We start from the raw sequence: 16433 nt of genomic DNA, 5'->3' as shown, positions 1-16433 counted from the left end.
CTAAGTGCCACAACTATATATCTTTTAAATACCTCCAGGGATGGTGACTCAACCACTTCCCTGTGCAGCCTCTTTCAACGTGTGACAAGTTTCAGTGAAAAATTGTTTCCTAGCATCCAATCTAACCTTCCCCTGGCACAACTTGAGGCCATTTCCTCTTGTTCTGTCCCTTATATTTGTGGGAAGAGGTCGGCTTCCACCCTGCTAGAGCCTGCCCTTAGGGAGTGGTGGAGAGTGATAAGGTCCTTCCTTTTCTCCTGAACGGCCACAGCAGTCTCATCCCCTTTGGGCTCCAGACCCTTCCCCAGCTGCTGGGAGCTGTTCCCCGCTGTGGACTCGCCTCAGCCCCTCTCCGTGTGCCAGTGTGAGGCCAGAGCTGGACACAGCCCTCGCGGGACGGTCCCTTCCCTGCTCCTGCTGCCCACACTACTGCAGTTACCAGCCCAGATGCTCCTGGCCTCCTTGGCCCTCCTTTGGCACGTGCTAGCTCGCGGTGAGCTTCATGTCCTTTCCCAATGAACAGCTTTACAGCTGCTCTTCTGCAAGCCTGTAGCACTGCACGGGGTTGTTGTGACCCGAGTGCAGGACAAGGCATTACCCTTGTTGAACCTCATACAATTGCCCTCAGTGTCATGCCCTACTGACAAAATCATGATTTGAAATCCGAGAAAAAGGATGCTGTGTTTGTCTTCGAAATTGATAGCTTAAACATTGAAAGAGAGGGATGATCTCTGAAATGAAGTTTAAAGGATATGACCAGCAGAAACAGCAGTTCTGATATTAGGTGAACAAAAGTTCACTAATCAGAATTGTCATCCATTGTGCTGTTTTGCAAAAAAAAAAAAAAGACATTATGCATTAGGTCATTTATCAGTTCTTGTATGTTTTTGTAAAGGACAATGACACAAAAGTAGAGCTGTTAGCTGAAACCTTAGCTGACCTTAACTAAAAATTGCTCTCTCTCATGGTTATAAGCCTCTGCAATTCCATTAGCTTCAGTGAATTTCTTCAGCTTTTGCAGGAACCTAACCTGGAGTTAAGGGTTGGTGCAGGGCTGTTGATTCTGTTCTTCTGTACTTTCTGTTGGTAGGGTGCATTTTGACTCAGTGTGTGGCCTACCTTATTTTGACAAAATCCTTTGTTCTCATTAGTGCTATACAGAAAATGATCCAGTTGGGTTCTCAGATTACATCCACTGTTTTTGTAGCTAAAACTGTGTTTGTAAAGTATGAGGTATTGTCTGCTCTCCTGTATGCTAACATTTGGCTTCTCTTCCCTTTGCCTGCTCTTGTAAATCAGTTTTACTTGAACTATAACAGAATTGTCTCATAATGTCAATGGCTTTTCAAATAGCCTTTCAAAGCAGTTCTAATAAAATTTCCTATAGCACTGAAGCTTCTTAAAATATAAAGCTATTGTACATCAAGGATAATTTTGCTGTATACATTCATGCATCTAGAGACAGGAGAGAGCATGCTGTAATTAACTTGTTTGACCTGAAATGTATACAAGGAATGGAAAATTTGGCTGCATGTGTAATGACCTGGTAGCCCAGGTAATTTCCCTTATGCCTTAAGTTAGGTAACTGACATTCATAATGCATAGAATCCTGCTTGTTGAGCAGTCTAGCATTATATTTACAGAACTACTGCTATACTAACTGGTATTACATTCATGTTCAGTGATTTATTTGATCTAGAAAGCCAACAAATTTCTGCTTTTCTAAAAGGATGTTTTCCAGGGCTCCAAATGTTCAAATGATCTACATTCTAGTTTCTCTCTATTGCAGTTGTGATGAACACATGATCATTTGCAATATATGTGTGTATATATATATATGTATATATGGTGGGACATTATGTATATATAGTATATACATCAGCATATATTGGGACATGATTTTCACTTTGTTCTAGGACTACAACATTGGACTAATGGCTTCAAGAACCTGTTCTAGAAACCTCACAAATAAATCACTGATGATACTTCTGGAAGTTACCACCTTCCTTAGATAAAAGTATACTTGTAAAGTACCAGTTTGTATAGAGTAAGCTTTGGATCTGTCCCACTGTCAAATAGAGCATAAAATAATAAGCTAAAATTTGCAATGGCTGCCTGATACACACAAGGGTATTTTAATTAACCTGCATGCAGAAATTAACCCTTAGAGTACTGCTTCAAATTCTTCAATTTATTTTGTTATTTAATTTTACCAGTGGGCTATGCTGCTTTTCTACTCAGTTCATAGTACTGTACATAAAGTACATTAAATAGCCATACAAAAAAAAAAAAAAAAGAAGTGAGAAAAAGAAAAAAAATCCAATCAACTTCTTATAAACAAGGGATTCTACAAGACTAAGTACTCCAGGTTGCTAATGGGTAATGTATTCCTAAGCAACTATTTTTTGTAAAGGTTATATATTATTACATGAATTAAAAGCATGTGATGTTTCACTGTACCTGTGTGCTTGTTAGGTTTCTTCCTAAAGTATCATAGGTGTGTCTCCTTTAGAAAGAAGTCAGTTCTTTAAGGGTTAATGTGGGGTTAAGCAATCCTGAGGTATTCTCCTGCTTGTACTCTCCTAAAGGTATCTGCATGTCAATTCTCAAATATTACCTGAACAGGTGAATATAAACACTGTATGAATGACTAACTGAATGAATGAAATAATTCCTTTGAAATGCTTGCTTGTATCTTGTAAACAACTGGAAAACAGAAACATGATTTCTGGATCAAGGTCTTTAATGAAATGCATACAGTTCTCAGCAGAGTAGAAACTCATATACTGACAATTTATTCTGATTTCTTTGTCTTTCAAATAGCCCAATAGAATCCTGCCAGAATTTCTACAAAGATTTCACATTACAGATCGACATGGCTTTCAATGTGTTCTTCCTACTCTACTTTGGCTTGCGTGTAAGTAACGTGTCTTTGGTAGCAAGAGGCAGGGAGGGAATGCTATATATGGTGATTGAAATAGAGATTGTAATTTCTTTGAAAGAAACACAGTATCTTCTTTAACACAAAAAATATGAGCATTGTTTTGAAATGTGTAAGTCAGAGTTTTAAGACTTAGATAGAACTGCTCCATTAAGTATCTTCATGATGCACTGGGTTTTTTCCCTTTATTTGTATATGTATATTTAATGTTTACATAAAGCAAATGTTTTCATTACTTTTTAATTATTCATCAGATGTGAAGAGTAGTTTGACCTCATTTAAGCGCATAGGCAAGTTCTAGCTATGATGCTCTCAGCATCTAAGCTTGCCAGTTTCCCTGGGCTGATGTTGTATTCAGGAGAGAGAAATGACCTCATCTGTGGTTCAGTTCAAACCACTGAAGTGCTGCTGCAGTCCCGAGCTATGCCTTGTAGGAGTCATCCTGCTGATCTCCTCTGGACAGATAATAATGGGGCTCTTTGTAAACCACTCTGTATTTAGAAATCTAAGCAGCAAATATGACAACTACCAGCATATCTGGTGTGCTAAAACAAAGGCCATGGAATTTGAGTTACTTTATAATTGTCTACACTTTTGTAATATTACTGATACATTGTCAAGAAAAGTGGAAAAATACTTCTAACACAGATATTGCAACTGATCACATAGATGATCTGTCTCTTTAGTTAGACATTTCATTTTAATCTCAGTGTGATTATCAAGAAATGCACAATACAGAGTTCTTTCCAGTGAGACATGTCTTGTCTGGACTGACCTGAAGCATCAGTTGCTCCACTAACTTTTGAGTTTAGTATTTTAGAAGAGATACCTGCAATCAACATGAGAATAATCTGATTATTTCATCTCTTTCCCTCTCTTTTTTTTTTCTTTTCAGTTTATAGCAGCCAATGACAAGCTATGGTTTTGGCTAGAAGTTAACTCAGTGGTAGATTTCTTCACGGTCCCTCCAGTGTTTGTGTCAGTATATTTAAACAGAAGTTGGCTTGGTAAGTGCAGTAGTTTTACCTTTAAAATGCTTGTTAGTGAAATTACTGCAACTTTGCACCTTTTGGTGGAGAATTTCTTCATCTTGTGTCATTGTGTAAATAGAAGAATGTTACCAAAGTTGTTTTCGAAGTGAATTTTAAGCAGAAAGATGGATTTTGTCAGAAAAAGCGCTTACTAGATTTGTTTTGTTTCCAGCTTCATTAATATAATCTCCTACTCGAAGTGGTGGAGAACTCCATTTTGGTAGCACCATGTAACATGAGCCTGCCTTTATCAAACTGTGAATTTCTCTCAGTTTGCAACCTGATCAGGTGTTCTAGGTCATTCATTCACTGAACTGGATTGCCGTGTGTCATTGTCAACAGTGAAATCAATATATTCTCATTGCATTTTTTGCATTTAGCCAGTGTGGCTAAATTTTAAATCCTCTGAAGCGACTGATTCGGGAGATCTTTTAGACAGTTAATATATTTGTTGGAGTGCTAGTAATGCATTAGAAAAGGTATGCTACATGTAAAAGGGAATACAAAATGAAATAGAGAGGACAATCAAAAAATGTCCATAATGTGCCAAAGTTTCTTTTACAAGTGTTATATGCTCTTTCATTAGGAAAAATAAAGGTGGAGTGCTGTGATTTTTTTATTCAGAGAAAACTTCCTAAAAATGGCATAGTTTGTGAATGGCGTGTCCTTAGACAACATATGAAACCTCACAGTTTGGCAATTCATTACTCCAGAAATACAGGCATTCATTGTCCCTGAAAACTGAAGAGAATAGTTATCTTAAATGTTTCATATGGAAAAGAAAATAAACTGTATGGTCTTCAATAGTCTTATAGTGTTTTCACCTTAATTTGAAAGTGCAAAGATACAAAAATTATTGATGAATTTTTGTTTTATGGGAAGAGATCAATAAATTTATAACCATATCAGTGGTTATTAGTATGCCATGGAAGAAAGCAGTAAAACAGCCAGAAAAGATCACTACACATCCTCATATGATTGCTGTCTTTATCACATATCACTTCTGTCAGACATGGAAAACTAAGTGAGGCTTTTTGAAAGAGAAAATGTCATACAGTTCCATATTATGAGAAGAAATAAAACTTAAAAAGAAGATATGTAAGTAAAAAAAAGTGCTTATTCTTGGAAGAAAATTGCTGAATTCTAGCTTGAACTTAATCTTGTATTCATTGCATTATGTGAATTAAAGGGTTGCATTTTCACTTTTGTATGTGATGTGTCAGAGTTTCCCAAAATCTTTGAGACTGAAATCCTTGGAGATGAAGGCTGTCTGAGAGAATAAATAGAATCACAGAATCCATTGAAAAGGAATATGAAATGAGAAAGTAGCAAGACCACAAACTCTGGGAAATGAGGCAGAGATAATTATTTGGAATGAATACCCTTCATGAAAGTGACTGCGTAATCGACTGACTCATGGTGACACAGCAATCCAGCTAACAGTACTGACAGGGATAATGAGAGCATTTGCACATTTAGCAGTTTCTGCTGCAGAGATTTTGTAAGTTTTATGTCAGTTTTCTGGAAGAGTTAAGCACTCATAGGGTTGAAATGATTTCCGTATCTCTTAATTACACCAACCACACTTTATCTTGATTTCTTGTTTATAGCCACACATTACCTGTTTCCTCATGGAATCCTCCTCAGACATTTATCACCTGCTGAGGCAAAAAACTGCTGCTTTTTAATGTAGTCATCTTAGGAGTAATAAATTTACAATGTTTTAGCTTTGCACCTGCTTCCAGAGGGGTTTTCATTTTAGCTAAATCATCCTTAGTGAAATCATTCACTAATTCAAAAATGTGAATTGTTTGGATTCCTAACATAGCTTTAATTTACACCAGCAAGGTATTTTGAAGAGCTGTGTTGAAAGAATTTTAAAGTAAATATATTGAAGTGCATTAATGAAGACTGTGAATTCCCTTACACCTTTGAAAGAGATGGCCACATTTACTGTCTGTAGAGCTCAAATACTTTGATCATACTGGTGGGTGATGCAGTGGTAGGACTGAGTGCGTGAGTAGGGGGGAAGGGAGGGTGTTTAGACCATATGATTAGTTTCAGGTTACATGCCTATTTTGCCTTTTTCTTTTATATGGATATTGTAATTGAGAAAGATACCCTTCTGTTTAGGGGGATTCAGAACATACAAGTCGTGGGTTTTGCACAAGTTGTCCCCCTGTGTATGCAGGATTAGCAGGGAGGTTTGCCTTTGAGCGAGGCAAGTAAATAGAGAGTACTTAAGGTTAGGCAATGTGAAAATGATTCAACGTTGGCACATTTGAACAATTTCTTAATGATTTAGCAGGTTTCCTTTGTATGCTTTAGATTTCAAGATCATTTAGGAGCCAAAATAAAATGCACCATCTGGAATGTATCAGGCATCAGGGTCTTTCCAGTTTATTTCATTATTGATTCATGTCAGTCAGCTGTAATGAGTTCATTGAAGTAGTTGGCAGAATCAGTCCCCAGTGTGGCTCTCGGAGTGCCCACGTCTACAGGAGCTGTCCTGGTTTAGCTAACTGATTAGTATCAGTACAGTCCCACAGTTTAAGCAGTATTTTAAAGAAACCAAACTATCCTAAATAAATAATAAACTTTGCCTTTGGAGCAGTAAGTGCTTACAGAAAGATGTGAAGCATAGCAGAGGACGTGCTCTGAAAGTACAGTTGTTCATGTACTGCAGTGGAAAGCCAGGGGATTTCATTCTGTTCTTATGCTAGTTCAGAAATGCTGTCATTCACCTGCTATGTAACTCTTAGTATGTGAAGCCTTCTCCTTGCCCTGCTGCTCTTTTGTATTCAGCTGTTCATAACATACATTTTTGCATCTTGAAATGCTGTACCTGAATTAAATTTTCAATCAGTATTCATAAAGGATATTGTTTCAAATCTAGTCTTCCACCTAGATTCCAGTTTGCAGACAACATTTGGTATTGAAAGACAGATCTTATTATGCTTTTCCAAAAGGTTTCTAGGAATGTCGTTATGATCAATGTCTGAAGTAAAGCTGTAGGCAAAATAGCACTTCAAACCTGCAAAATATCAAATTTTTAGATTTGGTAAATCCTTAGGAAGGGTTTCTGTGTTATCATTTTTGCTTGCACAGGACAGCATAAGAAAAGGAAACACATGAAAAGAAAGCATTTGGCATATGGAAAGAGCAAAATATTATTGAAGGATTTGGGGAAGTACATATAGGAAAGATGTTTTTAATGAATCTGTACTAATTCAGTGATATACAGTGCTTTATCATGCTGTATAAAAATGTATGTTCTCACTTGAGAACTGTACAGATATGAACATCAGTGTGTTTTTGGATGCTCATTTTCATCTAGATCCCCATGACATTTCTCCAGCCCTGTTTTGCAGTCAGTAGCATTTGTGTAGATACTTGCTCATAACTACAGCTTTATAAAATCTTACGTGTTGCTTGCACAACTCTATACAAGAAGCTCTCTGATAATGGTAGGACAGTTCTCCAGGTGCAGGATTCTACAGAGTGGAGAGAATCTTCCCAAGGGAGGAATGATTTACAGGTGATTTTTGACAGTAAATTTCAAACAAATTATTTCAGTGCTGAGTTTATATATTTTGTTTATAGTCTTAAGTGAAGGTAGGCTGAAAAGGTTGTTGGACAGAAAAGAATTTGCAATGGGAGAAATAATGGCATGTTAATGTTTTTGTTTTTTTAGCTACAAAATTTTCATAATCTGAGTATCCCATCTAAGCTTCAGATTCAGAACTTTTTTTCTTTTGGATAACTTGCAGTGTGAAAAATTGGAGAGTCCTGCAACAAGTGAATGTCTTCCAGTTTTATTTAGTAAAGACTTAACAACACTTTGCACACCACTTGAAACTGTTATCGGATCTTCTGTGATAGCAAAGGCAATTCAGATAACTGAAATGCCTTTTACCATGTGCTTGTATGTTTATGAAAAGGGAATATTGATTTTATGACCTGACTGTATTGGACTAAATTTCCTTGACAGGATTGAATTGTTAGAGGGGGATTTAACATAAGAAATATAATCTTGGCTTCACATGTGCAAGAATACGTGAATGAGGAACGATCAGCCTTAGATTGTGACATTAATACAAAGATATTGCAATATAATATAGGAATTTGGTAGTGTTTCATTATTGAATCACAGAAATGAAAGATAAAAAAGATATTTTTAAATGATCTTACTTCATTTTCCTGACCATATGCTTCATCTATTCTATTGTACAGAACATCAAGTGATAGAAACTGTGTGATTCCTAGTAAGTTCTATTATCAGGAACCTTTTTTTCTTCGTACTTATTCCCTGACATCCCTTTTAGTCTAGGTTGCCGCTGATACTGTACTTTTTTTTTTTTTCAGAGAATAATTTTGAGATACATAGTAGGCAAAAGAAGACAGACAACACATGCAAATATAGACACATGCAAAGTACAAGAGAACAAATCTTTTCAGGTGGTGATTAGTGCAGTTTGGGAAGGGGATCGTTTTTCCCAGTGTTTGCTCAAATTCTGTCCAGTCCTTTTACAGACGTGTCAATTAATTTTGGATGAGACTTGTGATTTCAGTATCAATGCCTGGTCTGAGCGTTTCCAATAAATCTGGTGGAAATTCAGTTTTCTTGGTGGATAAGAGAATGAAATTGGTTTCCTACAGTGGAGAGAGATAGATAACTTTGTAGAAACAGCAGGTGTGTCTTATTAAGCTAGTTAAGGTGATAGTGTGAAGCCTTCCACCTATCCACAAAGTGTTCTTCAAGAGAAAGCTTTAGTTAAAAAACTGTATATAAAAACAATGTTTGTTTTAATGCCCTGGAGACTTTCTTGCCATAATCTCTACAGAACAACTCAGCCTGAAAACATATTTGAATCTGTAGAGCACTTAATTCCTTTTGGAAAACTTAGATAGTTTAATGGAATTTAGTTACACTGATGCAAAGAAGTCCTCTGATAACTGGGTTGTAGAGATACCACTTTGACTTTGCAATCATTTACTGGATTTTGGTGCGTCTATAAGTGGCAAAGCTCCCTTGCTCAGCACCTTAAGTTTGCAGTCATTTGCAATGACTTTATTGGTAAATGTTGTGCATTTCTGCCATCTATTGGTGGAATCTTTGAATGCACATCCAAATTCTACAATATTTCTTAAAAAACCAGCATCTTTTATACAGCTGTGGTGTATTTTTTTGGTCACTTTACTTACATTATGCATTATTTTATATATAATGGAAACCAAATTCTCTAAAATTTCCTCGAAGAATTTTAGGTGTATGTGCAAGTGTACTGCTTTTATATACAGTAACATTTCTTTCTAAATTTCAAATCCCTTCAAACAGGTATCAATGTATTTAATGCAAAAGATTTTTGTATGTTCAGTGTTCTTGGTGATTTGTCAATAATCTGTCATGATATTGACTGTATCACATTTGCATTGTAATGAAGACAGTATTTTTTGCTTTTTTCTAGGCTCCTTAATCACCTCAGGTTTCACAGAGCATGTATATTTTGGTAGGGCCCCCATTAAAGTAATACTTGCATCCCAACAGGCATTTGAGTTGCTACAATATTAAGACCAGAAGGTAACTGTGTGACAAGTATATATTTGCATAAATCCATGGCAAATTTTTATGGATATTGTTATATTAATTTGTGAGGATACTCTTCTCCTGTGTCCTCCCCTAATGAGAAGTCAAACAAGTATCCAAAATACACTGGAGCAAAGCAGAAACACAGGGACAAGCACTAGTTTCAAGTGTCATTAGTGTCTGTCATCTGACATGCATACAGTGTTCTTGATTCCCTCTGTGAACTCAAAGCAAACAGGGTAATTTAAATCAGCTGTTCCCAGTCTCTGTGAGTGGCACTTAACGTTGCATTGAAAAATGACCCTATAACCTTTCTGATTTCTATTCTGCTCTGATGGGGAGGGACGATAGGCCGGGGAGTATCTTGACTTTTTTCGTATGCGAACGAGTGGCAGGTTTAGCCCAAAGGTAGTCCAAGTTCCTGAATTTTGAGATGTTGAAAGTTAATATCAAAGATGATAACAGTTATGTAGCTTTAAAACGTGCTTACTACTGTATTTTCCAGGTTGAGTGGACTAATTTGACCTCTTTCATCTGTAACCAGACTGAGCGAGAATGTATCTTTAATGGAATAAAACAAACAATCCATTCCTAAATTTATAGTTAAATACAAGCAAATGTTATCTGTATAGAAATGGATATGGTTTGTTGCCATCCTGTTTTACACCATTCCAAGCCCCTCTTGTCACTAACTTACTCTCTTCATTATGAAACATTTCATCCTCTTGTATCATTGCTTAATATTATTAGGCAGAATATTAATAGAAATATTAAATAACATAAGGTCAAGAACACATTCCTGACAAGACTTCCAGGGTAGATGTGCCAGATACATTTTAAGACTCCCTGGAGTTTAGTCCATTTAATGAGGGCCATGGCAATGCTGAGTAAATTACAGCAGTATTTATAGCTCTGTCACTCAAACATGTCATTTAATGGAAAAGAAAATGGCATATGATGCTTTTCTAAATGTATACTTAAATATAATTACTTATCTTGACTGCTTAATTACTTTGTAGTAGAATTCTTTGTTTTGTCTGAGATTTAATTAGCAGATTCATGGTTATTTCTTTTAAGCTCATGCAAATAGCATGAACTTTACTCTGAAACTTTTATAAACTATATGTGCCAGCCTCGCCTAAAGCAAATACTAAGTAGCCCACGGAGTTTTAATAACTACTGGATGCAAGTTACCCAGACATGATGACTTAGAAATGTCTGCCTTAACAGATGTGTTTGTTTGCATTCTCCTTAATCTCCTTAGTCACATTAAGAAGGCAGGTGTGCAATTATTACATGGTTGGCTTTTTCTAAGTTATGAAAAAAATATGTATGGGAAACTTCTCCTTTTCCTCTGTCATTACTAAAATGTCCACCATGTTTCTAGTCATGCACTGCTACAATTAAAATGTCTTTTAATTAGCACAGACTTTGCAATGCAGTAAATCTGTGGTTGGTTAACATATTTCATAAATGTTTTATTCTTTTTGAATTCTGCTGGTTTTAAACTGAAAAAATAGATTAATATTTTGGCCTGGCTCTTATTATTTTTTTTTTTAATGAGCAGTAAGCATAATTAATATAATAATTTAAGTGACCTAAATTTGGATTCCTGGTAAGATGTCCTTGTCATATAACCAACCCTCCCTTCAGTGAAACACTTAGTATTCTTTCAGGGTTGTAATATTTGGAACTTCTAAAGGCATATTAATGTTTTTCAGCATGTGTTTTTCAGGTACGATGCTGTAAGTCAAACTGGTTTTAAGTGTATTTCATACAAAGGAACATAAGCAGCTAGACTTTGCCTAAGCTGATGCAGCCAAATTATCTGTTGTCATCATTGGTTGGTGTTTTTTGTCATGTTTTCTCTGGACATCAGTCCATGGATGTTGAAGATCACAGTCTGCCAGATTTAGTGATTGAGAAACACAGAATGCTGTTTTGATGTAGATTGACTGCTAAATTCTAAGTAGTTTATAATAAACAATTTTAACTTTTCTCATATTTAATTCAGTCATACTCTCCTCTAGGATAATAACAAGCTAGTTATATAGCATATATATATATATACACACACACACACACACACAGCAAGTATAAAGGATTTATGCTGAAAAATAAATCACTGCAATTTCCTTTAATAGCCAAACATTTTGCGTTTTTTTAAAGACATTACATATTTTTCTTCTCTCCTTACCCTTTTCTGTCCAGTTAAAATATGTTCTCAATAACTGGATGTCATGTGAAAATGCAGACTATATTCCTTTTTTCCTGCTTTTTGTTATCAGTTTAATTACTTTATGATTGCCCTTGGATTCTCTAATGGTTGCAGTGGTCTTTTTGACTCTCTCATTAAGTTCTTCTGCTTAAATGAAGGCTACCCAGATTGTTGACTTTTGTCTTTACTAGAATGAGGAATAATACTGTAAAAGGAGAGAACTCATTCCCTCGAACTGCTGAGGGAACCCATAATTATTTATTCTGTCTTCTGGCATTTGTGTTGACTTGAATGAGGGGCAGTTAAAAATGCCTCTTCTCGTGTCACATTATCATCGGTCAGATGATTAACAAATTTTCTTGAGCTATCTACAGCATGTACCTAATCTGCACACTTTATTTAGTGGAAGGACGAGAGATCTTAATGGCAATATGAGAGATTAGATTGATTTTTTTTTTTTAATTTGACTGTTTCTTATGTCAGCTGAAATACCAGTTGAAAATAAAATTTCATTTCTTGTCTCCCAGATAGTATGTTAATATGTATAATTCCTTGTAAGCATTCAGTCTAGTCTTTCTACATTATCCAGTAGTTATTCCCCTGAGAGTGTCTGTCATTGATTTTTTTTTTTTGACTGATTTTTTAAACATTTTGATTCTGAATAAGTTTGTTGCTGAGTGGGATCTTCTCAACTTTGAATTGTGACTGCTTGTTTTCTACAAGCAACTATAAAATTAATATAATTGATATCTGCACAAATCCAAAGCTAGAAGTCCTTATACCTAGAACATGACAGTTTATATTTTGGCATTTTTAACCTGAGTTCTGTGATTTCTGGTTACTGTTTTTAATCTTTAGTTCACTTTGTATTTCTAATTTCTGTAACACTGCTCAAAGGAACTATTTTATCTTCTAAATCCTGGACCAAATGTACTGCGATGTCCGTGTAGTTCTCATTAATTCAGCACCAGTTGTCTGGTGTGCTCTGTGGTGCATGAGTCTGGGTTTGTGTGGAATTAAGAAAAGATGCATTATTCAGTTCAAGTAATTAAAAACCCCAAACTGCATCTCTGAGTTCCTCCTGACTTTTTTGCAAGACTGAATTAATCAAAAGCAAATCCTCTTGAGAATGGAATTGATACAAACTGATGCAAAGATTGTTGGGCTTTCACTAGAAAGATTAGAAGTTGAGAATTCCATACAAGACTGGAGAAAGTTCTTTTGTGTCTGTTTTTTCTGAATATCAAAGGGCTCTGATGGAACCTATGTACTCAGTTGAGACTGGAGGTTTGTTTAAACTGGATCATTTGCATCCTTCCAGTAGTCTTTTGGCAATTCTTTCACTCTATATATGCAAAACTAAGAAAAGTCGAGAGAATTTGATTAGTATTTTTCACTCTTAATTCCACACTCAGAAGGGGAAAGTTCGCTAATATAGTTATTTACATGCATTGCTTGACCATCACCTAAGAGATCCAAACCCCACTGGGATTAGGTAAGATGACTTCTTGTGCTTCAGTGCTCCAGGTACCAATATGAGAAAAGCAGTTGGTCAGAGCCTGCTGCTGGTAACACCAAGGTTGTGGGTTTGGTCCCTGTATGGCCCAGATACCTGAGAGTTGCTCCTGATCCTTGTGGGTCCTCCCGTCTCAGAATATTCTGTGAATATGTTAAGTTTTGACCTTCCTGTTCTTGTGACATTTCAGAATTAACGGTTGGATGGCTGAAAATCTGTTCTTTCATCCACTATTCTGTCTTTAGAGTTGCAGTAGTTGGTTACACAAAGTCAGACAGCATGTAGAGAAGGAAAAATTGGGAAGTGTTCTTACAACTGAAATATTTAAGGCTTTTTCTGAGGTTTTGAATTGCAGGATATTTTTACCATCTGGCAGTTTCATAAAATGTTGACTTAAGTCAATGGAACAGTATCCTCCTAGTTTATCACATTTTGCCACTTGTTTCACATCAGCTTTTGAGTGCTTGACATTCTCTAGAACTTCTGTATTTATATTCTTTCATTATGCAGGGCTTACACTTGATTCACTGCTGCCCCACAGACATTTATCCTTCATTAACCTTGTTACCACCTTCAGCAGTTTAGTTTAGTATCAGCAGATAGTTTAGTATCATACTATCTCAAATTCTAAATGAAAATAAAAACACAGCAGAGCAGTCCATAAAATGAAGGATGTATTTCTGCAAAAACAATTCTGAAGTTACTGACTCCTCCATAGCTTCTTGCACTGCTGTGGCTCACCTAATGAATTGCCAGAAAGTTTGTCAATAAAGCTAATGATGCTCAGAGGCCAGGATTTACATGCTCTTTAGATCCGCATGCTTTGGGGATGTTTTTGTTGCTTTTTTGGGTTTCTTATGTTCAAGGAACTTTTTAAGTTGGAACGGTGTTAAAGAAGCTGCTACTGAGCTTGGGAGTGCATTTTTGTTTCATTCAGGCATTTAGTTCTTAATAGTTTTTTAAAAAGTTGGTGCATTGTGTTTATGAATTGTTTATAGTTACTAAAGGCTTTTCTCTGCATCTATCTATTGGTCTTCTCCGCTTTGATATGCATAAAGGGATATGAAGTGAAAAAAAATTACATTTTCTTGGTATTTTAGGTTTCAGCTATCTATTCTTGTCTTCAAAATTGTACAGGCATTTGCCAGAAGCAGGTTTTTCTATGCTACCTCCCCAGATGCAACTTTGATTCAAAACCTGAATGTTGGAAAGGCAAACTATTTAACGTTATAATTTCATTTGATTGTTGCTAGTAAATATATGACAGGTGGCAGATAAAAAGCCAGAATAATGGATCTTTTAATTTTAAAATAGTGTTAAAAATTGGAAAAAATGAGGACTTCTACTTAAATAAAACTGCTATAAAACTTCCTTTCTGAAGCCATTTTCTTGTTGCAGTTATGGGTGATTTATGCAGGGAAATTATTTTGCCATCTTTGAAAATCACCTTTTATAGAGAAATGCAGATGGAATTGGGCTACATGGACAGGTTTGGTACACAGCATTTTGTTAAGTATTATCCTTCAAGGAGTGGTGCTTTTATTCAAAACAGTAATATTGTAGCATCACTGTGGATGTTTAGCTGGAATGAATCAGCTGTATATTATCTTAAGTGGGAAGCTCTATTTGAAGAGTCTATTTTGCATCACTCGGGGCATCTAGTGACCATAATCATAATCAAAAGTAAATTGTTGTAATCCCTTACAAGCACAGATGACTGAGAGCAAAATGCTTTTTGGGATTTCTGAGGTACTTGAAACTCTCCAGTCATTAGTTCTCCATTATCACCTAGTTACTCTGCTTCTCAGTATAAATTATGTCTGCTTTATTGTCTTCCTGATTGCAGATTATGTTTTAATTTGATCAGCCCAACACCATGTGGAATATTTTCCTGCAAAACTGAAGGAGTTTTTGTGTATGGGTGAGCTCCTGGTGCACTACAGAGCTACACTGGTAGCTACACTGCCTTTCCAATCACTGTGCACCCAGCAGTTCATGCCAGTCTCATCCATCCACGCTGCAGCCCCTTGGCCATCCAATGTGACATTTGCCTGAACTTAGGGAGTAATTTCAGCTGACACTAGACTTGGGGGTGTAGATCATACCTGCAGAACCCAGCAGGTCTTTTTTTGCTGAGAGCCAACTGGAATATTAGTAGCCAAATAGAGCACTGACACTTTGTGCTAAAAGTGAAGTGAGGATTATTTTCACATTTTAACAGTTTGCTCAGTTTTACTGAATTCTGTTCTGGGATGCTTTTCTCCAAAGTTAGTCAAGGGAGCCAGTGAAGTTTAAGCACGTATTGATTGCTGTGTTGTGGCAGCAGAAGAAAAAGTCACAGGAGGATATATACGGAATCCTAATATGGTTTGGATACTTTCCACAACCTTCATATTTATTCTTTCCTTTTTTTTTTTTTTTTTTTCCAAAATGCAGCCTTTGCAAATATTTCCTACTCAACATTCATCTTCCCTGGTACCAAGGGAAGTCCTGGAGGTGTTCTTACCAATGTATGTTAAGGTGACTGTATAGGTAATAGTAAAAAAGTTCAATTTTTATTTACAAACAGAAGTGATTAGTTAATTGTGTAAGTAAATAGTGTCAGATTTTATTAGTAAATACTAAAATCTGTATTGTAGATATGGAATTTATATATATATATTTGTGTGATTTTATTATTTGAAATTTAGATATTTATTAAAGCATAGTTAATAAAGTGTTTCTTAATGGCTAGTACGTGTTTGGGACAATGCTAACTGAAGAAAAAGTTATTTTCATTGTGGCTAGTGTGGAGACAATGTATATCATGATAGTGTGACAGTCAATGTACATCTGAGTTTCTGTATGTAAAATACTGTGAATATGAATTCAAATAAGACAGGACACTTTGTAAAGTAAATGGTATGATTTGGACTTCTATTATCTGTTAAATTCCATATTTGGTTTTTTCGGTGTTCACTTTCCTTCGTATTGTGGGCAAAGTGTAGATATCAGTACCGTAAATGCAGAGACATCTGGAAATATCATCTGAATTCTTTCATGTTCACTTTTACCTGGGAAATTAATCCAGAGGAAATTATATATTGTTGCATGTGGGGCAGATCCTGTAAGAAATAGCCTGCATTCAGTGGAAAATAGCC

At 35.9% G+C, this 16433-nt stretch overlaps 1 protein-coding gene across 11 annotated transcripts in view; it reads left to right on the top strand.

Annotated features, from left to right (window-relative positions):
* The window catches only part of KCNMA1 (potassium calcium-activated channel subfamily M alpha 1), a 427658-nt gene that overhangs the window by 245475 nt on the left and 165750 nt on the right, over positions 1-16433 (top strand). For all 11 annotated transcript variants that reach the window (XM_062496670.1, XM_062496669.1, XM_062496668.1 and 8 more), the window contains 2 exons: positions 2824-2917; positions 3837-3948. In XM_062496670.1, coding sequence (XP_062352654.1) covers positions 2824-2917; positions 3837-3948 — 206 coding nt within the window. The remainder of the gene's footprint in view (positions 1-2823; positions 2918-3836; positions 3949-16433) is intronic.

The sequence above is a fragment of the Cinclus cinclus genome, chromosome 7, assembly GCF_963662255.1.
Source record: "Cinclus cinclus chromosome 7, bCinCin1.1, whole genome shotgun sequence".
Classification (NCBI taxonomy): Eukaryota; Metazoa; Chordata; class Aves; order Passeriformes; family Cinclidae; genus Cinclus; species Cinclus cinclus.
This window is presented reverse-complemented; position numbering and strand designations above follow the sequence as displayed.